General features: G+C 40.4%; 1 protein-coding gene across 2 annotated transcripts in view; it reads right to left on the reverse strand.

The window, feature by feature from the left end:
- Window positions 1-27541, reverse strand: part of CMYA5 (cardiomyopathy associated 5) — a 96483-nt gene that overhangs the window by 34119 nt on the left and 34823 nt on the right. The window contains exons 2-6 of one of the 2 annotated variants that reach the window (XR_013532264.1): window positions 17300-27488; window positions 12940-13035; window positions 11400-11633; window positions 9821-9843; window positions 3566-8303 (exon numbers count right to left, since the gene is read on the reverse strand). Coding sequence is in view for 1 of the 2 variants with exons in the window: in XM_035291333.3 (XP_035147224.3) it covers window positions 3566-3684; window positions 9821-9843; window positions 11400-11633; window positions 12940-13035; window positions 17300-27488 (10661 nt within the window). In the remaining variant the exon portion in view is untranslated. The remainder of the gene's footprint in view (window positions 1-3565; window positions 8304-9820; window positions 9844-11399; window positions 11634-12939; window positions 13036-17299; window positions 27489-27541) is intronic. The other variant, XM_035291333.3, reaches the window with a different exon arrangement.

The raw sequence follows: 27541 nt of genomic DNA on the forward strand, positions 1-27541 counted from the left end.
ATCATCTGGAAAGCCACAGAAGCCACGGAGGTAAGACCTGCAGAGCAGGCTGCATGCTAAGGCAGAGGCTGCTGGTACGAGCGCCTCCCCAGGGACTGATCACAGCTCAGAGACCCTGATACTGTCTTGGAATGTATTGCTTGTCTTTCCCAGCAGGAAATTCATGTCACATTCTAAAGGACTCCATCCAGATAAATGTAGTTCAGTAAATTTTCATGTTACCCAGGTCTATGAAAGGACCAAGCAGAGAACTACTTGAGGCGTGAACAATGAAAATGCTCCCACTTTTATCTTATGAATTATACATGGAGCTGTATCTGCTTTTTAAAAATGAAAACATTTTTCACATTTCTCTCTCTCTCTCGTGTAAATTAACAAACTTAAAAACGGATTAATTGATCCAAAAAATCACTTAATTTTAAAGAAGAAGCAAAGTATGTAGGTTAGAAATTTTGTTTTAATGTGTTCCTTCCCCCAAAAGCATTAACAGTGAAACACCTTTTTCTCAGAAAGAGGAAATACTTTTACTTTTCAAAGAATTCTGAAATGAAAAGGGAATAAGAATATTCCATAGATATAATCTAATAATAATGGCTGGATTTACAATTCTTATGTGGTAGGACAACATCAGAGACCTGGAGTTTAGCAACTCTGTGTACACTTCTGTAGTAATAAACTTGATTAAGTGTAATGCCGGCTGGGCGCAGTGGCTTACTCCTGTAATTGCAGCACTTCAGGAGGCTGAGGCAGGTAGATCACTTGAGGTCAGGAATAGGAGACCAACCTGGCCAACATGGTGAAACCCTATGTCTATTAAAAATACAAAAATTAGACAGGTGTGGTGGTGCGTGCCTGTAATCCCAACTACTGGAGAGGCTGAGGCATGAGAATTGCTTGAACCTGGAAGGTGGAGGTTGCAGTGAGCTGAGATGGTGCCACTGCTCTTCTGCCTGGGTGACAGAGTGAGACTCCGTCTGGAAAAAAAAAAAAAGGGTGATGCAAAAAAAAAAAAAATGAAAGTTTAGGGCTTTCTTACCAGAAGCTAAGGAACTGGGTAGAAGAATCACCCCTCTGCCTGATGAAATGTGCCCCAAAAGAGCCGCCACACATGGAGTTAAGCATTAACCAAACTGGACTTCAGAATCTGTGACTAGATACACATTTCCATTCAACCTGGCCTTCGGGAGAACAGGATTATTCACAATAGCCAAAAAGTGAAAGCAACCTAAGTATCCACCAACAGATGAACAAGAGAAGGAAAATGCTGTGTGTACGTACAATGGAATATTAGTCAGCCTTAAAGAGGAGGAAAAGTTTGACACATTACAACACAATGAGACTTGAGGATACTACTCTAAGTTAAATAAGCCAGTCCCAAAAAGAGTGATACCATATGATTCCAGTTAGATGAGGTACTTAGAGTAATCAAATTCACAGAAACAGAAAGTAAAATGGTGGCTGCCAGGAGCCAGGGAAAGGGGAGCATGGAGAGTCAGCATTTAATGGATATAGAGTTTCCATTTTGCAAGATGAAGAGCTCTGGAGAGGGATGGCAGTGATGGCTGTACCACAATAGGAATGTCCTTAATGCCACTAAACTGTACAATTAAAAATGGACAAGATGGTAAATATTAAGTTATGTTTATTTTACCACAATTAAAAAAAAAATCCCCAGGTGCCAGCATCAAGGAAGCCTAGATTTACGTTTGTTTATCCATGATCTGTGTTTCTCTCATCTTTCTCAGCAGTGCACTCTGCCTCTTTGCTGTGGGGCAGTGATTCAAGTGCAGACTCTGAACCACAGGGGAGTGCAAAACTCCCCTGCCACGTACACCCCAACCAGCTATGTTGTCTTGAAAAAAGAACACTTTTCTGTTCTTCTCTTTCCTCACCTTTCTTTACCTGTCAAATGGGAATAGCAAAATCTACTTCTTTGGGTTATGTTGAGATGAGATGATTTGATAGGCTTAATGGTTCCCACTATGCCAGGCATCGTGTTTAAGTGTGAAATAAATCATATGGGCTGCTGCTTCTCACTGGAAAACTCACATCCTTTCCTCACTGTATCTGCTTAGTTTAGGAAGGGGGTCATCAGATCAATTTTTCAGGTAACAGGTGAGGACTTCATATCCAAGTGGTGTCACAAGATGAGCAAAAACTATTTAGCAGCAAGTCAACACCTTGGGCTCCAATTTTGTGAAAAAGACACACAAAGTAACATTTATGGCTCTGAGATCATCTGTCCATAAAAGGCTTCGAACCACAGGGACTGCCATGTGCACTTGCTGAATTAATTGCTAACACTTTGTGACATTTTAACTCTGTGACTTCAAAAATATATTAAATGTCCTCTCATTGTCCATTAAGTATTCAAAGGCATATTCTTCTAAATGAACAGTAGCCTATAATGAATCCCTTAAAAGCAAAAGACTAGCTCTGTTAATCAAACTTTGTTCATTTGCAATCACTGCCCTGATCTAATCCTTCTTAAAGACATTACAATAAAACACACTTTGTTTTGAGCTATTTCTAGAGAAAATCCATTAAGATCAATGACTGGGTTTTTAATTTTATAAAGGGCTGGTGGAGTTTTGGTTTTTTGTGTGTTGTGTGATGTTGTATTGTTTTTGTCTTTTTAGACACACAGTAGCCTTTTTAGTAGTTACTGAACTAACACTCTGTACAGGAATGAAAGATAATCATCAATTTAAACACAACAGCCATCTTTTCTTGTTTTTGTTTTTGTTTCTGGGGTTTTATTTTTTTTAGAGACGGCAGGGGGGTCTTACTATGTTGCCCAGTCTGGATTCAAACCCCTGAGCTCAAGTGATCCTCCCGCCTCAGCCTCCCAAATGGCGGTAATCTTTGAGGTGGTTTTGGAAAATTATAGCATCTTTTAAGGAGGACATCTGAGCACGCTGTACAGTAAGTAAAACTCGGTAACTTTACTGAAACATGGCAGCTTTGAAAAATCTAAATAAGTTTCATTGTCCTGTTTGTTAAAATAGCACATTAAAAAATATTGTGAAGAGCTGGCAGGATGCTTCTGACAGCTGAGTGGGAGGCTCCTGGCTACAGACCATGCTGCTGAGCTGTTAGTTCTCTAAGCTCATCTGTTTAGTTTGAAAAAAAGGGGAAAAGAACTGAATTGAAGAGGGGAAAACCACTCATAAACAGAAATCTGTTCGACACATAGGAAAACATTTGACTTCTTTTTTTTTCTATACCTGGCTGCTGGTATGAGGCAAACAACTCTCAAGAAGAGAGGGAGAGAAATCCTATTTTTAAATGAAAAAAAAAAAAAAGAGGAGATCCTTTGGTTCCATGGCTCCTTCCACCTCCTCAATCTCCCAGCAAGTCATAAAGCTTCAGATGGAAATGCCCACAGAAATGGGATGCGGGTCTCATGCTTGATTTCAGAGTCTAGCTGTAACATTTTACAACTAATACTTTTCTTTTTCCAGTTACATGCCTTAAAATCTTGTGTATATATCTTTTATACACAAAACAAACAAGCAAAAACTGTCATATTTTATCTAGGTAATTAATACATTAAAATGCTTACCAGTCACTTGTTTTAACATCTGGTCACTTCTTGCCGAGCTGTCATCATAATGTTCAAAAAGGGAAAACGCAGCAGGCATTTTCTCTAAAGAAGCAGTGCTCTCCATTGCAGAAAGCAACCTATCAGGGGAATAGAGCTCTATATAAGTCAAAAAATTATTAACATATGGAATGAAAGTGGAAAACAGTTGTTGAAAATGAAGCTGGTATTGGTTGTGGTGCTTTTGCATAAGGCAGGGACTCTCACTCTCTCCAGAAAAGGATTTAAGGCTTTAAAGTCTCAAAATATATGTCTAAAATCTATTCTTAGGCCACTGGTAATATTGGAAATTTCATTCCTGTATCCTCTAGTTAGAAAAGATTCTATCAAACAATACAGTCTTAAGTATTTTACGTATAAAATTAGTCCTAAAAATTACTTCATTTTAGTGATTATTTTCTTTATTTCCTAAAGGGAAAGGACTTATATCCAAAGCCTTTTATACCCACTGCGGCTTCAAAGGATAAACATGCTAAGGGCACATCTGGAAACTTCCACACTGTAGATGTCCTTGTTCTCAAACCTCAATATTAAGCTTCTAGTCATTTTGTCATTCAAAACTTGTTTACCTACTATGTCCCAGGCATTGTGCTCCGTACTGGGGAAAGAACAGCGAAAGAGAATAAAGCTTGCCATTTGTGAAAGACTAAACAAGCCACAATTTATAAATCAACAGCTTATGGACTCAACGCCCTCATTAGTGGACTGCCAACTGAGGCTAAGTCTAAGCATTTGTATCCAGATGAAATCTGGATTTAAACAAACAGTGACAAAAAGGTTAACTCTGAAGGGGAAAGAGGAAACAGAGAGTTTGCAAAAGAATTTATTTTTAGCATGGTGCAGTGTCTTTTGCCTGTAATCCCAGTACTTAGGGAGGCTGAGGTGGGCGAATAACGAGGTCAGGAGTTCGAGACCAGGTTGACCAACATGGTGAAACCCTGTCTCTACTAAAAATACAAAAATTAGCTGGGCATGATGGGGGGCCCCTGTAATCCCAGATACTTGGGAGGCTGAGGCAGGAGAAGTGCTCAAACCCAGGAGGCGGAGGTTGCGGTAAGCTGAGATCACACCACTGCACTCCAGCCTGGGCAACAAGAACAAAACACCATCACACACACAAAAAATATTTTTAGCACGAGAGGCCTCCAAGAGGAGCAGCTCTCCTTTGGGCACCCCTGTCACGCAGGACTGGAATTCTCTTCCAGCAACTCAGTCTGCTGCAAGGAACTGCATCGGCTTCATTTCCATGGACGTCTTGGTTTTCCTAGCAGACCCACTGCACTTGCTGTTAGAACTCTCTTCTCTCAGACACTTGCTCGGCTCCTTCCTTGACTTAATTTAGATCTCTGTTCAAATGTCAGCTCCTCAGATTGTACGCTACTAAACAGCCTTGCCTGCCCCCTCTATTCCTCGCTGGGCTTTGTTTTATTTCCCCAGACTTATCACAGCCTCTTTAGTTTTTGACTGTCTGCTTCACCAGAATACCATTTACATTCGGGAAAGGCCTTTGTATTCACTAGAATACATTATTCGTTAGAAAACACTACTATATTCTAATGCATTACTTGGCACATGATGGCCATTTAATAAACATTTTAAATAAATAAGAGGACAATAATTGTGTGTGGGTGAGGATATGAGGATCTCAGTGACGGTGGATATATGGTCAGTATGAAGGAAAAATATTACAAAATAAAACTGAATATTTAAAGAGTGACTTCTACACTTGCTATTGTCAGAAACAATAAAATTCACTATCATTTGATTTAGGGGAGGTGGTTCCAGAGGGGCTTCAAAGAGAAGGTAACATTTGGGCTGGGTCTTCATGAGTAGGAGTTTCCTCGGCAGAAGAGAGAATAAGGAAGGGTGTTGCAGATAGAAGAAGAGCATGAACCAAGGCATGGAGGTGGCCAATTCAGCACATTCGAGGGCCAGAGGGCACCGTGGGAGTTGGGAAACACAGACAGCTAGGGATGAAGTAGAAAAGTGGCTTGACTATGAAGAGCCTTTCATACCCAATTAGAGTTCAATTTTGTCTTTTAAGGCAGGGAGAACCACAAAATTGTTACAAAAGGGAAATTTAGACAACGATCTTGGCAAGTGTCTAAGGAAGGGTCAGGGCAAGCAGAGGACAGAGGTCTGAGGTCAGGTGGGAGAACCCCACAGGGGCTAGATGAGGGAAGACAGCATAAGCCCAAATTAAGACTCAAGGGATGGAGAGGGTGGAAATGATAGGCTCAGAATTAACAAAAATGGTGCCCCATACATGTACTAAGTCCTCTAAAAATACACACTGCTGATGTGTATTAATGTAGGACATTTTGTAGCACAAAAGCTCTGATGGTAGGTACCACAAGCAAAATGTTCCAGTTTTCCCTTATGCACCGACCTATTCCAGTTTAACATCAGCATACGAAAAGGCAAGCAGACATCCTTTTAGAAGCAGGTCTTACAATGGTTGCAACTCTTTTTCATTATTATAACACAAAAGAGCAAAATGAGAAAAAAATGAATCCCCTCAACAGAACAGCATTTTCTAAGCAAATGTGTTTTTCCAGATATGCAAATGTTGAGTCTAAATATGTTTGACAGCATTCCTTAATTTAAGCATTTTTAGTGTTGAGAAAAATCATTTAATATACAAGCACTGCCTTTAGAGATATAATATGAAGGGAGGGAGAAAAAGTGGTAAGGTAAAATAAATAAACTACAGCTGACTCTTGAGCAAGATGAGGTTTGGGGCACGGACTCTTTCTACAGTTGAAAATTTATGTGTATTGTTTGGCTTCCCAAAAACTTAACTATGAATAGCCTACTGTGGACTGGAAGCCTTACCAATCAATAACCTAAAGAATTGATTAACACATATTTTGTATATGTATTATAGACTGTATTCTTAAAATCAAGTAAGCTAGAGAAAAGAAAAGTTCTTCAGAAATTCATACAGAAGACAAAATACACTTTCAGTACTGCATTAATACCTTAATACTGTGTATTAATTCTGTAAGTTTACATCATCTCTTTACAAGATGATGAATCACCTGAAATGGTAAGCAATGGCGGCTACAGCACCAATATTTTCAGACTACTAATATTTTCAATCTACTGAAAATATCAAGCAATTCAACTTCTTGTGATGTCATCGCATTTCTGTTTCTTAGGAGTACATCCAGGATCACTAGTGCCACTTCATATGGGTATCATGGTGTTATTCAAGGTTTACAGTATTGCACCGAACATGGTGAAAAATATATAAGAACCTTAAGAGATCACTTTTTACTACAATGTGCAATTTCCTGGAGGGACTAACTGCTCGCAGGGAGATGATCAGCGTGACACAGTGTTTTAAGTAGATACACAACATGAGCTCATCACAAGAGCAACAGGAGGTGGTTACAAAATTATTAAAGCAGTATGGTAGTGGTATAGTTGTAGAAATTATTTGAGTAGTACAGTATTACTACAGTTAATTTTATGCAGTTATTATTTAGTACTGTATTTTTATATTTGTTTATATTTTTCCCAACTGCATATGGTGCCATGGACAGCGGTGTTTGTGTGCATAAGTGCTGATGTTTTCATTTTTATAATAGATTTGTATATGTTTCATGGTAGTAAACAATAAAATAGACTAATATCTACATATGTTTTATGTACTTGTGACATACCTAACATTTTCTTAATTTTTTCAATGTTTCTGGGCAATACAGTTCATCTTTTTTTTCAAATTGTCACAAATCTCAAAAAATTTTTCCAATATATTTATTGAAAAAGATCCACATGTAAGTGGATCTACACAGTCCAAACTTGTGCTGTTCAAGGGTCAACTGTAGATACTTAGCACTTCTTACAGAAAGGACCATCAATAACATCGAGACTTCGAGACAACAGTTTTCTTGAGGACATGGAAGGCTTTGTAGTGATGCATCCAGCTTCATCAAGTGTGCGCATGCGTCCATGCACATCTGTGATAGGGCTTTCTTTAATTGTTCATATTTCTTCACCAAATCCCAGAATTTTGTTGTCTTTTTTTCTTTACAGAAAAATAATGGTTAGCCCAAATGTACTTGCCTTTATGTGACAGGCAACTTTTGCAAAAAATTAATTCATTGTCGTTTGGACAGTGAAATAGAAATTAACTAAAATGACACACAGCTAAACACATTTAAGCACAAAACCAAAGAAACAGTATTTAGCATTAAGTGGATGTCAATTTACATTTGCAATATTCTGATGATTAGAAAGGTAAAAACATTCTATTGCATTTTTGCAACTTTTCACTCACCAAATTTTCTTACTGAGCAGTATCTTCTATGAATGGATAAAATATAAGTAAGCAAATATGCATCTACACTGTCCAGTGTAGATGGAATGGCACTGTAAATCCATGTACTTTTTGGTTAAAAAGAAATGTCAATAACATTTAGAAAAAATATATGACTTTTTTAAAATAAAGGAAACTGGAGGTGGGCGGATCACTTGAGCTGAGGAGTTCAAGATCAGCCTGGGCAACATGGCAAAACCCCATCTGTACTAAAAATACAAACAATTAGCATGGGATGATGGAGTGATGGAGTGCATCTGTGGTTACAGCTACTCGGGAGGCTGATGCAAGAGAATCGCTTGAACCCAGGAGATGGAAGTTGCAGCGAGCTGAGTTCGTGTCACTGCACTCCAGCCTGGGCAACAGAGTAAGACCCTGGCAAAAAGAAAAAAAAAAAGGAAGAAAGAAAGGAAGGAGGAAGGAAGGAAAGAAGGAAGGAAGGAAGGAGGAGGGGATGGGGCAGAGGGGAGGGAAGGAGGAAGGGAGGGAAAGAGGGAGGTCGAAATATGGTCTAGGTATCAGTTTCCAGAACTGACTGGTGTCTTAAACTTGTCTATGGGAATTGGTAACAAGCAGATGCCTGGTGTCACTCTGGAAATTTTGATATAGTGAATCTGGGGTGGGACCCAAGGATCTCTGGTTAAACAAATTGCACAGGTGATTTAAGCACAGTCAGTTTGGGGAACCACTGGGTCAAACGATAGATTGTATAAACCAGAACATCCAACCCTGGCTGTGCATTATAATCATCTAGGAAGTCTTAAAAATGCTCAGCTTCACCCCAGAGCCATTAAATCAGAATCTCAGAAAATTCAGGCATCAGCATATTTAAAAGCTCTTTGGAGAATTCTACTCATAACAGAGCCACTGTTATAAAACACTACTGATTAATGCCAATATTAGTATACAAATTATTTTCATAAAACTAACTGGCAATATTCTGTTGAACAGAATTTTTTTTAGGTAAATATGATTCTTCTGTGTAATTTCAATTATCTCAAAAATCATATTTCTAATCTAAATCCATTTTTCTATATTTTAATACATTATAGATCTAAATTTCTGATTTTACTCTATGCTGCATCATAATTTGAATTGGGATGGAAGTAAACCAAGATGATATTTACAATTTAGAAATTTACATTTAAAATTACACTAAAAGGAGAAAGCATGAGGCTCAAACCAGAAGGAAAGACCTTAAGTCTTGCTATGAGGCAAAAGGGAGAATGTGTCAGATCTGTCAGAGAATTTCAATATCAGATGCTCCAAAAGATAAACATAAATCTGATGTTCCATGCTTTTATATTTATAGACAACATGTTCTAATTTCTTGTGGAGTGTTTTGCTTTTGAAAAGAATGAAGAATTCTCTTAGACGAAGTGTTAAAAACAACAACAAAACAAAACAGAATCAAAAGAGGGAGATTCATTTAGGTTAGCTGAGCAGAAAGAGAAGATAAATGCAGGACTATCTTTTCAAGAGAAAAATGATAGAACAGTCCATTAAGATTACATAAATCATAAAATTGCTCAAGGCAGATATGAATGATTCTTTCAAATATTCATATTTAACCAATGCATCTAAGTATCTACAAAATGTTCTATATGCAGTGATGGGAAAGATGGCCTAGATTAGGCTGACAATGCAGAATACATCTTGAGGAAGCAGTTAAAAATCTACATTATGATAATTGTTATTTAACTAAAGCACATGCAGTTTCTTTCAAAGCTGTCATTTAGCTTTTAAAAGCACTGTGTCTAAAAGTGAAAATACTGTAGCCCACTAAATGTATTTTTTTAATTGGCAGCTCATTTTCTATAAGGCACCAAAATATTAAAAAGCAGGCATCCAGTCATGCTATTTGCCACTTTATTATGCCATGTTTTATATACCTTTCATTGATTTCCTCAAACGACTTAGGGAGAAAGAGAAAGGAAGGAGGAGAAGGAGAGAGAGAGAGAGAGAGAGAGAGAGAGAGAGAGAGAGAGAGAGAAAGAGAGCTAATTAACAACAAAAGAAACACCAACCAGGAGCATTAAGATTACCCACGTTTGAAAATCATAACCCCTCAGATTCCCTGCGCTTTTCTTTGGTGGCCTCAGCCTGGGCAGCAAGGACACAAGTGCTCAGAAGGCGGGGTTGTGGGGGAGTGGGATGGGCAGTGTCAGGGCAGGGATGGAGAGTGCTTTCATTTGCAGTTGGCCCTGTCTATGATCAGTGACTGGCAATGAGTTGCTTATGCTCTGCTTCTCTCTATTCATCAACCAGTGGCTTAGCTTCCAGAACAGAATTCTCTGAAGCAGGAAAAATGATGGGATAGATATAAAAAATGTAATCAGTATTTATCTGAGTGATATTTTGTGTGCTTTTCTATATTTTCCAAATTTAAAAAAAAATGGGTAATGTTACTTTTATAAGTAGGAAAAATGCCTTCTTTTTCTTCATTTTCAATTTGTTCTTCTAGAGAGAAGTAAATTATTCTGATTCTTATCAAAGATAAGCTTCTCAAGGAACAAAAAGCACTTTAGTAATGTTATGCTTCACAAGAAGTGCCCAATTTATGAATAAGAAGCTTTGTCTTAAATACACACAAAACAATGTAATGAATATAGTTCTCTTTAAGGATGGCCATGTCCACTTCACTCAAATTTGCCCTGGCAAGAGGTGTCCCCAGAGGCAAATCGAAAGGCTAGCATTGCCCCGTTTTGCCTTACTGTATCTCCGAGGTTTTCTAAAGGGTGGGAAGATGGGAAACTTTGAAAGGGAGGTTCCTGGTCATCCCAAGAGCGGTACTTCCCCCGCCCCCAACATCTCTACTATTTCTGCTGAATCCTAGCTCCATGGAGAGCCAGCATCTCACAGAATATTCTGGGGATTGCCGGGAGCACAGAGGTGTCTCTCCTGGTGCAATTTGAAGCACCCAAGGGAATTTCCATGTTTACAAGTTACTTGCTTGAATTAAGGAATCCTGCCCCCAGGAATTCCCTTGTAAAAACACCAACATGTTTATTACCTGAGAGGATGCCTCATTATGCCATCCTTTTGCACACCCAAATATTACTCTCTGGCCAGGCTCAGAGGGGGAGTGGTCCACATGAGTGGTCACTTCAGCTTAGGGAGTGGAGGGGACAGCCCCAGGAGCTAGCCAGAGGACGTGAGCTGGCCCTTAGAGGGAAAGCATGGCAGGAACAAGATTGCTTTCCCTCCCTCTTAAATGGTGACCAATCCAGTGGGACAATGGAATGATGATGCTATGAGCTGTCTCCATGTATCTTTCAGCTGGATCCGGGCATTGAGGCTGGGCCTTTTCTATAGGCATCAGGCATGCCCAAATAATGTTTAAATGCCAGAATTATGTAAATCCCACACAGAGATATAAATAATCTTAAGGAATAGTGAGAGATGAAGCTTTAAAAGTAAATGTGCCAGAGTGGGCGCAAGGTGTTTGAGCCCGTTTTACTTGGCACTTACTGTCAGGAAGACGGCCTCGTCGAGCTCCTCTGCTTCTCTCACGATGGTCTCCAGGGTGTCTTTGGCAGTGTCCATGCTCTGAAGAAAGTGGACCATCTGCTCATGCAGGAACTCCATCTTCTTCTTCTTCACTTCCTCAAAGCTCTGGGCTTTCTCATCATACTGTGCTAAAACCTTTTTCATCATTTCCTCATTCTGTTCTTCTAGCCTTTTCTCATTTTTACTACAGTTTTCCTGAAAACGAGCAAAAAAAAAAAAATCCTCCTCTGAATGAAATAAGAAATGCATGTTTTTTTGTTTTTTTTTTTAAACACCAGCCTTTTAAAGAACTGACCTCTGGCATCCTGATCAGAAAATCAGACATCACATGCCCGGTTCCAATTTCTAACCTACCATTCCCTTTCGCACAATTAACTTTGCAATAAAGCAATAGAATTCACTATAACAGTATCATCAAAAAGATTTTAGCTACCATAATAAAAATATGTGTGTGTGTGTGTGTGTAAGTCTTGCCTACCTGCACTCACACATGATGAAACTTGAAAATGGCATCACGGTGAGTGAGGATCCCTGGCCTTCAGGGAGTGGAGAGGCATCACTCCACTAAAATCACAGCACAAGGCAGAAAGCAGCCCAGATATGGAAGAGGGACCTACCTCCCCAAATATTCTCCAGTGAGGTGGCACGTTATCCCACAGAGGGAGAAACTTCGTGGCCCGTCCAGACACACCCAGATGCCTGGCTATCCTCACTAGCGGGGTTAGTAATAAGATGATCCCATAATTTACTCTCTACAAAGGACACCTGAGGAAGGGACACCAGAAATATCTAGCATGTATTAGTTGATCTACAATTGGAATTAAGCAGACCTCTCAGGCAAACCGGGATGTGGAGTGGCCCCAGTAGTAGGGGAGTTGTGCAGCAGTCTCTGCAGTGGCCTCAGGCCCTCTGCCAGTCCTGATTGACTGGTGAGGGTACTGGGCCATTTCTGTATAAGGACGGAGCATTGCTAGCTCCTCTCTTCCCCACAGAAGGGACAGGAGCCAGCAGCTAGGAGAGCATGAACTCATCAGAAATAGTCATGCTATGAGAGGCACTCACTGGCCCTGGGAATGGGACACTGGACAGTGACTCAGAGTATTTCTGCAGAGTTAACCCAGTGAGTGGCATGAAAACAGAGGAATGGATTTTAAGACTTGGTTTCTTATGTGGAAAATGAAAACAATAATAATAACACCTCTCATATTTACTGTGAGGATGCAATTAGGGAGAGCATATAAAGCATTTGCCTTATAGTACATGCATAATAAATGCATGTCTGTTGTTAAGGGCAAATCTTTTATCCACAGACAGAAAGGAGTCTCACTGATTATGCACAGAGAGAAGACTTTAGGCATCCTCGCTTTGAATGGAACTGAACCAACAACGGCAAACAACACATGCACACAAAATCCCCAAGTCAGATCCCCCTACCTCAGAATCATTTATTTCTGATACTGTGAACAAGCCAAGTTAAAGTAAAATGGGTGTGTTAACTTACCTCAATGGTATTAAAAAAGGATTCTATCTCACTGACAAAGGCTTCAATCCTCAAGGACTTTTCTTGTAAATTTTCTAGAAATTCTGCTAATTGAACCTGAAGAAAAGAATTAAGATATCCTTAGTATATGACATTTAGGAAAAGAACTTCAGCCAGTGGGCTCCAATTTTCTTATAAATTTAGTATGTTTGGTAGAGATTTGCTACACTATATTCACTAACAAATCAACCCTTAAATTGTCTTTGCTGCCTCATCTGACTATAGATAATTCTGTATGATAAACAATTAGGAGGTTTTGAGTGAAAACCTCAAAGCAACTATACAAAGACAGTATATCTTCTTAAGTGAAAGAAAGGACTTTCTTGGTCAACTGATGAGCTCAAAACATACTTGTTTTAAGGAACTATGGATGCAAATGCTTTCTCTTAAGTAAGGCCTTGGTTTGTATATGTTCTGAGAGAGGAGTCTTTTTGCTAAACTGGTCCAAAATACCTGAGTAGTTTCTTCACATGTACACCAAATACGAAGAAGGCTTAAGAAGGTGATCAGAGTGCCACAAGGCCTGAAGTCCAGCAGACCACCTGAGAGAAACTGTCTACTAAAGGGACCTAAAGTTCTAATGACCCTCAAAGGGTTAACATATCAAGGGGTGATAGCCAACTAGAAAATGTATGGGGTGACAGGGTAGCGTGGTACCTACTTTAGCCATAATTATAAACCTAGCAACAGTCAATCTTGCTAAACTTAAAAATATAACAAAGCAGAAAAAACAACAGAGCTTCAGCTATCTGATTTACAAGCACAGACTGATGAAGATACTACATTGATGGAGGCCTCTTCAGGATCTGGTCTCTCCTTTCCCTCTACAGCCCTTACCTCTTCTCCACAGCCCCAGGCTCCAGTCACACAAGCTGAATTTTGTCCTTGCACTCTTTCTCATCTGTGTGCCTTCGTATGTTATTCCTTGGTTCTAGAATGTTGTCCCTGCCCTTGACTGCTAGAAGAGCTCTATCTCATTTAAGGCTCACCGAAGCTTCACCTTTTAGAGACACCTGTCCTAACATTCCCCTTCCTACCCTACCATTTCACTCCCAAAATGTTAGCTTCTCAGCACATTGTGCTTTCACAAGCTTGTATTGATTTGGTCCTTTTTTTTCCACTCTCAATGATTAGCAGAGTTCCTGACACAGAATAGGAGAAAAATAAACACTGAGAATGCAGGAAGGGAGTGAGTAAATAAAGAAACTAGATAACATACAAAAGACAAGCACATGATGGGGATGGACTAGGGAGGAGACACAAGGACTTGGGTGATCCATACCTGCAGCCCTCGGCTCCTGGAACAGGCACAAATGCCTGCCCTTAAGATGCTAAGAATTCTCAAGCTACAATGTTTTTAATTGATTTTTATTTTTAAAAAGTTGCCAAGTGACCAGCTGCAGTGGCGACTACCTGAAATCCCAGCACTTTGGGAGGCCAACATGGGAAGATTGCTGGTGGCCAGGACTTAGAGACCAGACTGGGGAACATAGCAAGACCTTGCCTCCACTAAAAATTTTAAAAGTAGCTGGGTGTGATGGCGCATGTCTGTAGTCCCAGGTATTCAGGAGGCTACAGTGAGAGGATTGCTTGAGCCCGGGAGGCTTCAGTGAGCTATGATGATCATGCCACTGCACTTCAGCCTGGGCAACAGAGTGAAACCCTGTCAACGAAGAAAGAAAAAAGAAGCGAGAAGGGAGAAAGAGAAGAAGGAGAAGGGGAAGAGAAAGATAAAGAAGAAGAACAAGAAGAGCAGAAGGAAGGGGAGGAGGAGGGGGGAGGAGGAGGACGAGGAGGAGGAACTGCCAATCAACCAATTCTTATTAATCTTCACGGCTGACTTAACGAAGTGAAGCTAGCTCCTTGGCTTTAGTCAAATGGATTTCCACCTTCTCCTTCTCATACCATTTAGAGAAGATCAAGAACAAATAGAAAAACTTTAAAAATGATTTTAAGGCAAGAGTTTTAAATTGATAATACTTAGATGATTATTTTTCAATATCTAAAACTCATGGAGATAAACAAAACATATTAAGAAGTCCAAAATATTTCAGTCTTTGTTCTGCGGGCAGCACTCAGTAGATGTGAGTTAAAACAGTGTCGCCATAGACTGGGGCCCACTGCCACTGGCACTAATGCATCTGATACCTGAGATTTCACAAAAGAAGTTGGCCTACTTCCTAACCCCAAACTTCAACAAGTAGAGTTTCAACAAAATTCTACTCTGAAGAACAAAAACCAATATCAGACAAGTTGAGAAAGATCAATTTTGGGGGAAAAAAATGCCAAGATTGTAATATGTTACCCTATTGAATCAAAATGAGTCTAATCATTATTTAACAAGGACCTAATTGAATTATCATATTGAAGATAATTACCATTAGCAAGGTACTGAGCCAGGCAATATGCATATACAGTCAAGAACGTGAGCTCTGGCATCAGACAGATCTGGGTACCAGCCCCAGTTCTACCTTTCATGACCTTGGGTAAATCACTTAAACTCTCTGAGACGATTTTATTATCTTCAGGCTGATGACAGTAACAGGTCTGTTAAAAGAATTAAAAGATATCCTGTATATAAAGAACTTAAGTCTGGGCATGGTGACTCACACCTGTATTCCCAGGACTTTGGAAGGCCAAGGCGGGAGGATCGCTAGAGCCCAGGAGTTCTAGACCAGCCTGGGCAGCATAGGGAGACCCTATCTCTACAAAAATTAAAAACTAGCCCAATGAGGCAGTGCATGCCTACGGTCCCAGCTACTTGGGACTTGGGAGGCTGAGGAAGAGGGATCATTTGAGCCTGGGAGGTCAAGGCTGCAGTGAGCTGTGATTACGTCACCACACTCCAGTCCAGGTGACAGAGCAAGACCCTGTCTCTAAAAAACAAGAAGAAAAACAAAAAAATAGGGCCTGACAGAGTAAGTGCTTAATTGTTATTGTTATTTAGTAATTTTAAGATAATTCCAGCTGCCCTATGGAGAATGTATTAAAGAGGTAAGAACGATGAGACCAGTAGGAGGGCTACTGAAAGGTAGAGGGGAGTCTCAAAGACTAAATTCCAACAGTATCTCAGGGAAGTGGAGTATTTATATTCACTCAAAGGAGGATATGTGTTGGGACTAACTTAACCAGAAAATTGGGGTCTAACAGACATAGCCAGAAAAAAATGCAAAAAAATTCTGCTTCTAATGTAAATTGTATAAGTTAAAGTGAAATACAGAGAAAGTAAAAATGTAAACTGTCTTAATGTATTGAGTATATATAACTTGCAATGAAATTTCTCAATGTAATATAAATGTGTCTTTTTAAAGGATGAAATTGTGATAACAGAAAGGAAATTGTGTTTTTTTGCAATGTCTTGCTCAAAGGTAATTTTTAAATTTCAAATTATTTGGCATTTTTGGTCATGTCAAGGGCTATTGCCATAAAATTCCAAGCTCCTAAAGGGCAGTAACCCTGTGTTGTTTATCTTGCTAGCCCCCAAGCCTAGAAACACACAGTGTATTCACAGTTGCCTTCAATATCGGCAGAGGACTGGTTTCAGGATGCCAGCGGATACAAAATACACAGATACTCAAGTCTCTGATATAAAATGGCATAGGATTTGCATATAACCTGCATATATCCTCTGCTATACTTTAAATCATCTCTAGATTACTTATAATATCTGATACAGTGTAAATGCTATGTAAATAGTTACACTGTATTGTTTTTTATTTGTATTATTTTTATTATTTTTTATTTTATTTTATTTTATTTTTGAGACAGGGTCTCACTCTGTCACCCAGACTGAGTGCAGTGGTGTGATCTCAGCTCACTGTAGCCTTGACCTCCCAGGCTCAAGTGATTCTCCTACCTCAGCCCCCCAAGTAACTGGAACTAGAGGTGTGCGCACCATGCCCAACTAATTTTTGTATTTTTAGTAGAGACAAGGTCTCCCTATGTTGCCCAGCCTGGTCTCAAACTTCTGGGTTCAAGCAATCCTCCCACTTTGGCCTCTCAAAGAGCTGAGATAACAGGTGTGAGCGACTGCACCCTGCCCCCTTTTATTGTTTTGTTTTTTCCCTGAATATTTTTTGATCTGCACTTGGTCAATTCTAAGGATGCAGAACCCAAGGATAAGGAGGATGGGCTGTACTCAATGAACGTGCATCAAACCTACCTTAACTAAATTCTTGGAGCAATTCTTAGTTGCTTTCAGACTATTCTGCTTAAAGATAAATGATCAAATATGAATCATCTTTAAAACTGAGGAAATGTGAAAGCAAATTAAATGTGTATATATCTTATCAATGATATGTGTGTTTTAAAATCTATTTACCTTTACAGCACTTATAGCTGTGTCAAGCGTTGAAACCTCATGGTCTTTGTGGGTGCCAAACGCCTTGTCAGTGGTAGAAATTGGGCATTTGCAGGTGTAGCAGTATGTGTCAATCTGGGACCTTTTTGGCTCTTTTTGTGCCTTTTCAGTTACAAACTCGGATGATAATTGGTCTTGTTCTTTCCTCTTGCTGCCCAACTCCTTCTGTTCGGCAGATGTACTTTGTTCTGCCTCACCCTCAAATTCATTTCCACTGATGTGCTCAAAGGATTCCTTTCCTTGAGATAAGATATCTTCAGGTGTAGATTCTGAAGACAGTTCTGATAAAATGCCTTGAGGAACCACTTCATAATGCAGGGATTCCGCAAATTCATACTCATCCTGAACAGGGCTATTACGGAGCCTCTCTTCACTTGGCTCAGGTGGGACCAGGACTTTAGGTCCTTCTTGTGGTGTTTCTTGAACATGAGTTGCACCAGATGCAAATTCTTCCTCCGGGAAGGACACTTGTACTGGGACATTCAGACTGACCTCTGGATTTGCATTTCCGACTTCATTACCCTGACTGCCTGCTTCATCTGTGCGCTCCAGCACATGACGGGTGTCTTCAAATGGAACTGCATAACTTATCTTCTGGGTAGCCACTCTGACTTCCTCTGTGATGAGAGCTTTCTTCTGCATTGCTATATTACCAAGGATCTCCACATGGCCTGCTGATTCTCCTTCCCCATAAACAGCTTTCTGTTCTTCCAGACTCTTCTCACGAATAGTTCCAAAATTCCCCCACATTTCCCCTTCTGCAGCTATTGGTTGGTATGAATCATCCTTACCAACTCGCTTTTCTTCCAGACCTTGGTCTTGGTCCTTTTGAGTTACAGATGTGTCATGGAGAATGTCATCTTTGAGTATGTACTTCTCAAAATATATTCCTGTTCCATCATCAGTGTCAGAATTTCTGCTGGGAAATGATGCCTCAGAATTCACACTGTCACCCTCAGAAACTGTCTCCTCTTCCTTCTTTTTCTCTCCAACTGCTTCCTCATACAGATCCTTATATAAATATGCAAGTGCAGGGGGCTCCTCCAGAAGTTCTGGATTAATAGCTTTAACAGTGGTAGGAAATATCTGGGTTCGTGACAAAACTTCTTCCTCTGCTTCAAATAAAGGCATCCCAAGTGACTTTGAGTCCACATCTCTCTTTATGTCCTTTGAAACATTTCTGTCAGGTGATTTTTGGATACCCAAAAACTTTTGGGTCTCTTGATGAGATAACATATCATGGTCCTTTTCCGGTCCATAAAAACTTTCATCTAATTTCACCAAGTCATACTCATGTTCTAGGGTGCTTTCCACTGAACTTACTGGGAAAGAGATCATTTCTTCTGTAACTTCCTCTGAGAGTTTCTCTTCAACATTTAATTTCTGCAGAGCTTTCTGTTTTTCTGGGTCTGGAGAGATGTTATAATCAATTAAAGTATATTTTTCAAAATAATCCTCTTCACTGGGAATTGTGGGCTGAATAAAAGATAAATCACCAGTTTCTGAATCTGTGGATATCTCTTCTTTTGTCTTATGAGTTTCCTTTTGTTTGTTTTCTTTCAGTGGTGTAACTTTTTCATCAGAATCCTCTAACCTGCTCTTTAATGTCTCATGACAAGCAACTGCTTCACTATTATCAGGGAGTGGTATGGTTTTAAATGAGAGTTTCTCTTCCAAATATTCTAACTTATCTTGAATTTGTTCACTTTCTTCCTGATCAATTGAAGAAATAAAGGCAGGAGCATGAATATTCAATATTTCACAGCCTTCAGAAATAATACTAAAGGCAGTCTTCTGATCTTCTGAAAGTCCAGCTGGCTTACTGGTCACTGTAAAGTCTTCATCTTTTGCATACGTGTCTTCAGGCTCCTTGGATATTTCTTTAGTAGAAACTATTTTATCAGCATTGCTTGCTGATGCATTAGATATAAATTGAGCATAGTTGCTTTTTGCTGAAGAGACTGGTTCCTCTACACCAGTGTCTTCCACAGTCTCCAACTGGTGCTTTGAAACAAGAACAGATTGTTTAGGCACATCAGATGTGTGATCTTTAGATGTCTGAATAGTACGAACGGTATGCCTTTCTGGAGCCAATTCGGATCGTGGCATTTCTTGTTTCTTCACTGCATTAATTTCTGGAGAAGCTCTTGAAGCAAGAGTTTGTGGTTTCACAGATGACAGCAAATATGGCGGTGTTTCTGAGCTCCTAGTTTCATCAAAAGGATGAGCTAAAGTCCTTTCAGATTCTTTAGATAGAAAACCTTGTTTCATACTTTCTTTTGTGATATCTACTGAACCACCTTTCAAGAGCTCTGACTCTTTGAACTGTTCTTTTTCTTCATTGTGATCTGGCATATCTCTGCTTGACTTTTCTAACACTAGATTTCCTTCCTGAGATAAAGAGTGGTTCTTTATTTCATCATGACAAGAAAGATCCACTGGCAGGAAAGTCTTGGTTTTCTCCACCAAAACTTTACTTTCTTCTAAAGAATGTGATTGGGTTCCTACTGCCTTTGTTTCTCTGATTTCTGAGTAAGCCTCTGAGAGCATGGCTTCTGATTTTTCAGTAAGTGATGTAGCTTTAACTAATGAAAATGACTGAGTTTCACCTAAAGAGATATCTGATTTTTCAGTCATAGACTCAGCTACATTCACAGAATAAGGCTGATGTTTCTGCTGCTTCTTTCCTTCTGAAAGCACATATACATGATTTTCTTTTTCTTCTCCTTTCTCCTTTTCAGAACCAACAACGATTTGGGGTCTTTCACCGTAGTCTTCATTTTGATCGAAGTGCTGCAGCATAGCATTGACTTTTGATTCTTCCGGTTCAGTAGATCTAGATCCACGTGTAATTTGTGTCTTCCCTATTTCATTGCTATCTCTAAGCTCTAATGGGACCACAGAATCTTGTTTTTCTGCCATCACCTTCTTTTCTGCCAAGGTATATGATCTGTTTTCCAAATTATCTTTCTTCTCAGTTGGACTAATAGACCTGAGTTTCGTTTCCTCTTCGGAAATTTTCAAGGAAGTAGGTTTTCGCATTTCTTTCTTTAATCTATCTTCACTGAGATCAATTAAACTGCCTTTTGATTCTTCTACTGGCAAAATAATTGACTCTGGTTCCTCTGATTCCTTTGTGACATTTTTACTTGCAAAGTTGGAGGAAGCTGGTTTTGGCTGTTGTGGCACCTTATCTACTACATCAAATGAAAGGAGTGATTTTTCTTTTTGATCACTTCTTGGCTCTTCCTTAAAAATAGAAATATTCCATTTAGATGGAGGAGAGATTGCTGGCTTCTGGACTCCTTTACTATGAGTAACATGAAGAGGAACAACAGTTTTGGCTTCTTCCATAACCAATTTCTCACCAATTAGTGAATAAGGTTGAATTCCAAGATGTTTCTCACCATCAGCAGAAGTAACTACTGAGTTTACGCTCATTTCCTCTGAATCGCCCGAGATTTCTTTCTTTCCATAATCTTCCCTAGACACCTCAGAAATGGATTTTGGCTGTTGTAAATCTTCTAAATTTGATAAAATTGTGGATTTTTCTTTAACATTTTGACCCTCATCAAATTTTACTGAAGTACCTCTGGATTTGTCAGCAGTTTTACATTTTACTTCTGGTAGTGAACAATCAGCTGGTTTCTCAGCTACATTAAGATTAGGAGGAATTGTACCTTCAGGCTCTATCACAGTCACCGCTTTTTCTACAGATGGACTTGGCTGTGTTTCTAAGTCTTCTTGTTCAGCAACTTTGTTATCTGGCGTGCTTGATCCAAAAAACAAGCTGGACATCCATGATTTGAAAGATGAAAGTCCTTTCTTTCCCTTTTCCTCAGGAAGGTCTGGCTTAGCTACCTTTGGCTGCGTGGGTGGCTTTTGTGTCACCTCAGGTGACTCTGGGGGTTGAGGCTCTTTTGTGTCAATTGAGGAGATAGGTTTTCTTTGTGCGGCTATTTTCACTTCAGGTTCCGGTTTCTTTCCCTCATCAGCATCATTGATAACCTTCGACTGAACCATTTTTGTTTCTTCCAATGGCTTCTCTCCAGGAAAAGGAGGTGTGCTCCTGTGTGCTTCTTTTTCACTGCCCAGTGCAGGTTCCACACCTTCTGCCAGGAAATGGGCTGTTTTGACAGAGGAGGGGATTGTTTCTGACTTCACTTGTTCCACTGATGGGCCAGACACTGATTTCTGGAGGAATCTTTCAGGAGGTGGTTTAATTTTTTCCTGACTATCTTCTTTGGAAGGGCAGGAAAACTCTGTGTTTGCTTTCTCCAATAGCAAACTTTCACTCTCCATGAAAGAATGACTCTCCTTCTCTGGTACATTTCTCTCTACATTTCCAGCTAGAACTAAAGACTTTGGTTCTTCATCCAGCTTTACTTCTTCAGTAGAGTAACTTTGACTTGATAAGGTCTCTACATCACCACCAGAAGTAGCAAGAGTAGATCCTGGCTCCTGTGATGACAAATGAGATTCTTCAGCAGAATCTGGCAGGACCTGCTTTCTGACCTCACAAGTATGGTCCTTACTGGACACAGCAGCCTGGAGCTGCCCTGGCCTCAGCTCATTGCTGCCAGAGGAATCCAGCGGCACAGATCCTGCTTTTCTCTCTTCGTGTTGACGAGCTACATGTTCTGGCTTTCCCAACATCCAGTTTTCATCCTTTGGAGAAATAAAGAATTCTTCCCTTGTTGTTTCTTTGACATCCACGGTCTTGGCTGTCATAAATGATTTTAATTGTTCCAAAGGCAAATTCTCTTTCATAAATGAAAATTGCTTAATATCCAGATCTTGTTTACCTGCAAAAGAGGTGCTTACATCTGGTAACTTAATAGTTTGATCTGAGTGAAGTGCTTTTTCTGTTTTCTTTTGTTCCACAAGGAGGTCAGAAGGAGCAATCTTTGATGGCTCTGTTACGCTCTGGAGTACCTGGGATGAATCTGGGTGGCCGGTTTCTTCACTTAGCTTAGCTACAATATCTCCCATGACTTGTGCCCTCAAATTTTCTGGTGATGGTAATGGGCCTATTTCTTGATTTTCTCCCTTTTTAAAGTCGGCTGAATGGCTCAACTCCTCTGAAAATCCTTTTAAAGAAAAACTAAATGGCTGAAATTCTTCCGGGTTGTCTCCTTCAGCTAGAGAGGCAGGTGTTTCTTTTGACTCTAGGCTGACGATCTTGGGAAAGAAAGATTTCATTTCTTCATTCTGAGATTCCTCCCTAAGCGATGATGAAAGCTCAGAAATTGTAGGCACCGTAGCAGATGCATAAAATTCTCTATTTTCTTCTTTTCCTTCTCTGCTTCTAAGCTTAGCTAGGCCTTTTTCTAAAACAGAATCCCCTGTTTCAGTTATGGGAGATTTTTCTTGTTTTGTACCTGTGGATCCACTTTGTCTACCTAAACCACTAGCAAATTCTGACCCAGCATTTGGTAATTCCAACGGTTGGTGTGGCTTGTCTTTCTTCTCAGGTTCCAAAGACAGCTGTGCCAAAGCGACGTCTTGTTTTTCTGATAGGAAGTCTCCCTGAGCTGAAGAAGATACCTCCACTGCATGTTCGTTCTTATCCTCACTGAGGAACAGTACTGTTGGGTCCAAACCTGATGCTAAATTTTCCAATTCGGGAGGTGAACTTGCTATTTCCTCATCTCTGCCTTTTGGAACTGTATGTGTGGGTGCAGGTGACACATTTTGTGATGAAGGAAGTTTAGCTTCTTCCTTCTTTACCTCGCCCTCTAGGCTACACGAAAGTTCATGTTCGGGCCCCAACACCTCTGAGGTAGACACCGAGTTCTTTTTCTGTGATGAAACCAAACGCTCAAAGTCACGAACTGTAGAATATGAAAGACCTTGTTTGTCTTCTACCCTTCCTTCCTTGGATTCATGCTGGGAAGATGATGTTTTGATTATTGGCAACCCAGCTTTAACTCCTTTGGCTTCTGCTTCTGACAAAACAGAATGCTCTGCTACAGAGGAAACACTTGGAGGTGAATCAAATTTAATTTCCTTCTCTGCTTCGGACCAAGCCAAATGTTTGGATGACGTTTCAATGGGAGAAGCACCTTTAATTGCCACCTTGTCGTCTTCTACAAGAACTGAATGCTCATCTGCAGATGTTACCAGTGGTGGCAAACCACTTTCTAATTCACCCTTTCCTACTTGTGTTAAGACTGGACGATCTACAGGAGTGACAAGAGATGAATCTGTTGGGATTTCTTTTTTTCCTAATTTGGTTAAGTTTGAATCAAGCTTAGTTACAGATGCTGTGGTTGTTGAGGAACTGGGTTCAAGTGCTTTGTTAATTTCTTCTGACAAAGCTGAAAATGCTAGTGCAGGTGGACCATGTTCAACTTGCTTGTCTACTCCTGAGGAAGCTGAATCAAGCACTGAAGGTGTACTTGTTATTTTAGAATCATGTTTCATCTCCATTTTCACTGCTGGTAAAACCTCAGATCCAGATGAAGATGTTTCCTTTACAGGTGAATATGGTTTTATAACTTCAGGCTCATTCTTGGACAACTTTCCCTGTTCTAGTTCAGAAGTCACATTTAGAACTAATTTGGGCTTGACACCCTTCTTTGGCTCATCTACCACGTCAGGCAAAATTGAATATTTTGTCTCAGACCCTGGAACATTTGGAGGCTGAGGCTCCATTTTTTGATCCTGTGATACATGTGCCGTAGCTTCTTGAGAATCAGGCACAATTTCTTCCTTTCTGACTTTTGGCAAAGCCATCTGTTCATCTACAGCTTTTAGAGTGAGTGCTGCTGTGGGTTCCTGTTCTTTCTTAATTGCAGGGACTGAATCAGGTGAAACTGAATGTGGAGATGCAGGTTTGGTTTCTTCCTTTACTACAGATGATTGTGCAAGTAAAGAAGTAGGTATTGCAGCTACTGATGAACTCGCCTCCCTTTCTCCCTTCTCCACTTCACTGGTTAAATGTGAAGGAATCAAGTCTTCAGACTCAGACTCTAAAGATGCTTGAGTTTTCTGCTTCTGTGCCAAAATGAGAAATTCAGATACAGATGCTGAGGTTGCTGGAATCTCTGGCTTAGTTTCTGCTTTCTGTGATTTATCTGTTGAAGGTGGCAAACTCAAGTCTTCAAGTGGAGATGTTGAAGGGAAAGTTTCAGCTTTTTGCTTCTGTGATGAACTGAACAGCTCAGGCACAGGTGTAGCAGCTGTAGATCCAATGTCTTCCTCATCTGCTCTTGGAAAGCAGGAATAACCTGAAGCAGACATCGCAGTTAATAGTGAATCAGGCTCAAGATCATTTTTCTCTGTTTCTGGGATTCTAAATGGAGGGATTGAAACTTGTGATGCTGAGTCTGGAGAGAACAGTTCCGCTTCTTCAGTGTCTTCATCTGAAAAAATAGTGTGCTCAGATGGCGATGTTAAACATATTGGAGAATCGCATTCAAATTCTCTTTTCTCTGCTTCCTGTGTTGCATACGGTGGAAATGAGAATTCTGACACAAATGCAGAATCTGGAGAAAAAGGTCCGATGTCTTCTTGATCTTCTGATAAATTCATGGGTGAGGATGCGTCTTTTAGATTTAGAGATCTGTGGACAATTTCTTCCTCCTGTGACTCTGGTGTTGCATATGGTGGTATTGAAAATTCAGAAGCAGATGTGAAAGAGGGTGTATACTGCTCCAGCTCAACCGTCTCTTCATCTGATAGAACCCCACGTTCAGATGGAGTGGCTGAAAGTGGTGAGGCCTGGCATTCAGAAGTCCTCTCAGTTGTGTGCGGTGGTAAAGAGTGTTTAGATGTAGCGACTGAATCTGGGGAAGATGGTTCAATGTCCTCCTTCCCTTCTTTGGACAGAATTATGCACTCAGAAATACTTTTTGGTTTGAATTGGGATGGCTCATCGATTATTTTCTTGTGTGATTCCTGTGTTGCATTGACTGGGGCTGCATATTTGGAAGCCAACTTTGAATCCGGTATGAAACGTTCACCTCCTAGGTCCTCTCCTTCTGCTGGGACCACGTGTTCTGACGTGGCAGTAGTAGGCAGTGGTGACTGGCATTCAGAAGTCTTCTCAGTTGTGGATGGTGAGAGAGAGGGCTCAGAAGCAGAGGCCACAGCTGGAGTAAATGATCCAGTGTCTTCCTTCTCTTCTGATGGAATCATGTGCTCAGAAACATCTTTCGATATTAACGGGGACTTATGGTCAATTATTTTCTTCAGTGACTCTTTTGTTGCCTGTGATGGAGCTGAATATTCAGAAGCAGATGTGGAGTCTGGTGTGTAACGCCCACTTTCTGAGGCCTCATCTCCTGATAGGACCATGTGATCTGGTGTAACTGTTGAAAACAGCGGAGACTGGCTCTCTGAAGTCTTAGTTGTGAACAGTGAGAGAGAGCTCTCAGACGCAGAGGCTGCAACTGGGGAATAAGCCTCAAATTCCTCATTCTCTTCTTCTGACAAAACTGTATGTTCAGCTATAGCTTCTACATTGGATAGGGAAACCGCCTCACCTTCTCGCTTCTCTAGTTCATGGTTCAAATCCTGTGGTACTGAAAACTCTGATACGAAAGCAGAATCAGTAGAAACTGAGGCAATTTCCTCTCTTTCTTCCTCAGACAAAGCAACATGTTCAGGAGTTGATGTCAATAATGGTAGAATAAGCTCCTCTTCTTTGTGCTCCACTTCAGGGGACGCCCGTGGTGGGAAGGGCTTCTTGGAAACTAATGGGCTTTCCGGGTAATCGAGTTCTATGACCTCTTCTTCTACTAAATCAGAATCTTCAGGTTCAGGGGTAGCAGCCATGGGTAGGGAAGTTTCTATTTCTTCTTCCTCTGGTTCTTCTAACATTAGAGGTTCAGAAAGAGAAATGGATGGCTCAAGCACGTTTTCCTCCTTCTCTCCTTTGACACTGGGCTGTGCAGCGGTTAGTTTTGCAGAGACTGGTTCTGCCCTTTGTGAAGTCAGGTCCGGGTGTTCTTGGTCTCGGCCCAAACCCTCCTGGGTAGATGCTGCCAGACCTGGTGACTCTGCCTCCAGAGAAATGGAATGGTGAGCAGAATACACATCTTCCTTCTTCACCTCATTAGCAAATGAAGGTGAGACTGAAGAGTCGTTGGCTGAAGCTGCAGTTCCTTGTGAAGCAACCTCACATTCTTCCTTTGCTGTTCTCAGGAACGCAGTTGCAGGTGAGGGAGGCTCTACTTCAGGGGGTTTTGCTTCATCCTCTGGCTGTTGTGGCACTGACTGTGAAGGCCTGAGCTGTAGTTCTTGTTCTGCTCTGTCACTACTTGAATAAGAGGGCACTGTGTACGCCAATGCAGATGTGGCATTTAGGGGAGAATCAGCATAAAGTTTCTTTTGATCTTTATGACTGAACACTGAGGGTAGGGACTCTGATCCTTTGGAGAGTGTGCCTCTCCAGGGTGGAGCAACCTCTTTCACTTTATCCTCTATGCTTTGGGCTACTAATTTCCTTGTTTTGGAAACTGTATTAGAATCACTGTTGTCCAAATCTGGCTCTAGACTAATGGATGCATCTTTCCCTTTCCTATAATGTATTTCTTTAATTACGTAACCCTTTGGCAATGTTCCATAAAACTGTAGAGGAATTAATTCTTCTTTAACCGAATTAAACATCTTAATTTTATATTGTACTGTTCCTATGTAGACTGGTCGTAACACTAACGGCTTGTGTTCTTTGTATATTGCCCCGGTAATTGGAGGTGTATTTGAAGTGGTCTTCTTTCTTCTTGTTTTATCATAAATGCCAGACTTCTCTTTCTCCATAGTTAGTACCTGGCTTGCTGAAGTTAAAGGACTGTCTTTTTTGTTTGTTGGAACATCTTGGGATTCAAAAGAATTCCTTTTTTTGTTGCCTTTCCGGCGTAATGATGGTGAACCATGTTTTGACTTATGAGTCCTTTTCCGAGCCTTTTTCACTTCATCCACAACAAAGGAAACATTTCCAGGAGGAGAATTTACAGTTGACCCTTCCCGACTACACACACCGGAAGTCTGACTTTCTTCCGAGGCCCAAGGAGTAGAAGATCTACTTGAATTGGTTTCCCAGGTTATCCCACTATCTTCCCTTTGGACCGTCACCATGGAAAAGGAGGGGTCAGATATGATACACTCCTGCTTGATCTTTCCCTCTTCATCCTGGTCTGATAACCTACAGCAAATAATAATATTATGTATTATAATAAAATAATATTAACTAATTAA

This window comes from Callithrix jacchus, chromosome 2 (assembly GCF_049354715.1).
Source record: "Callithrix jacchus isolate 240 chromosome 2, calJac240_pri, whole genome shotgun sequence".
NCBI classification, from domain to species: Eukaryota; Metazoa; Chordata; class Mammalia; order Primates; family Cebidae; genus Callithrix; species Callithrix jacchus.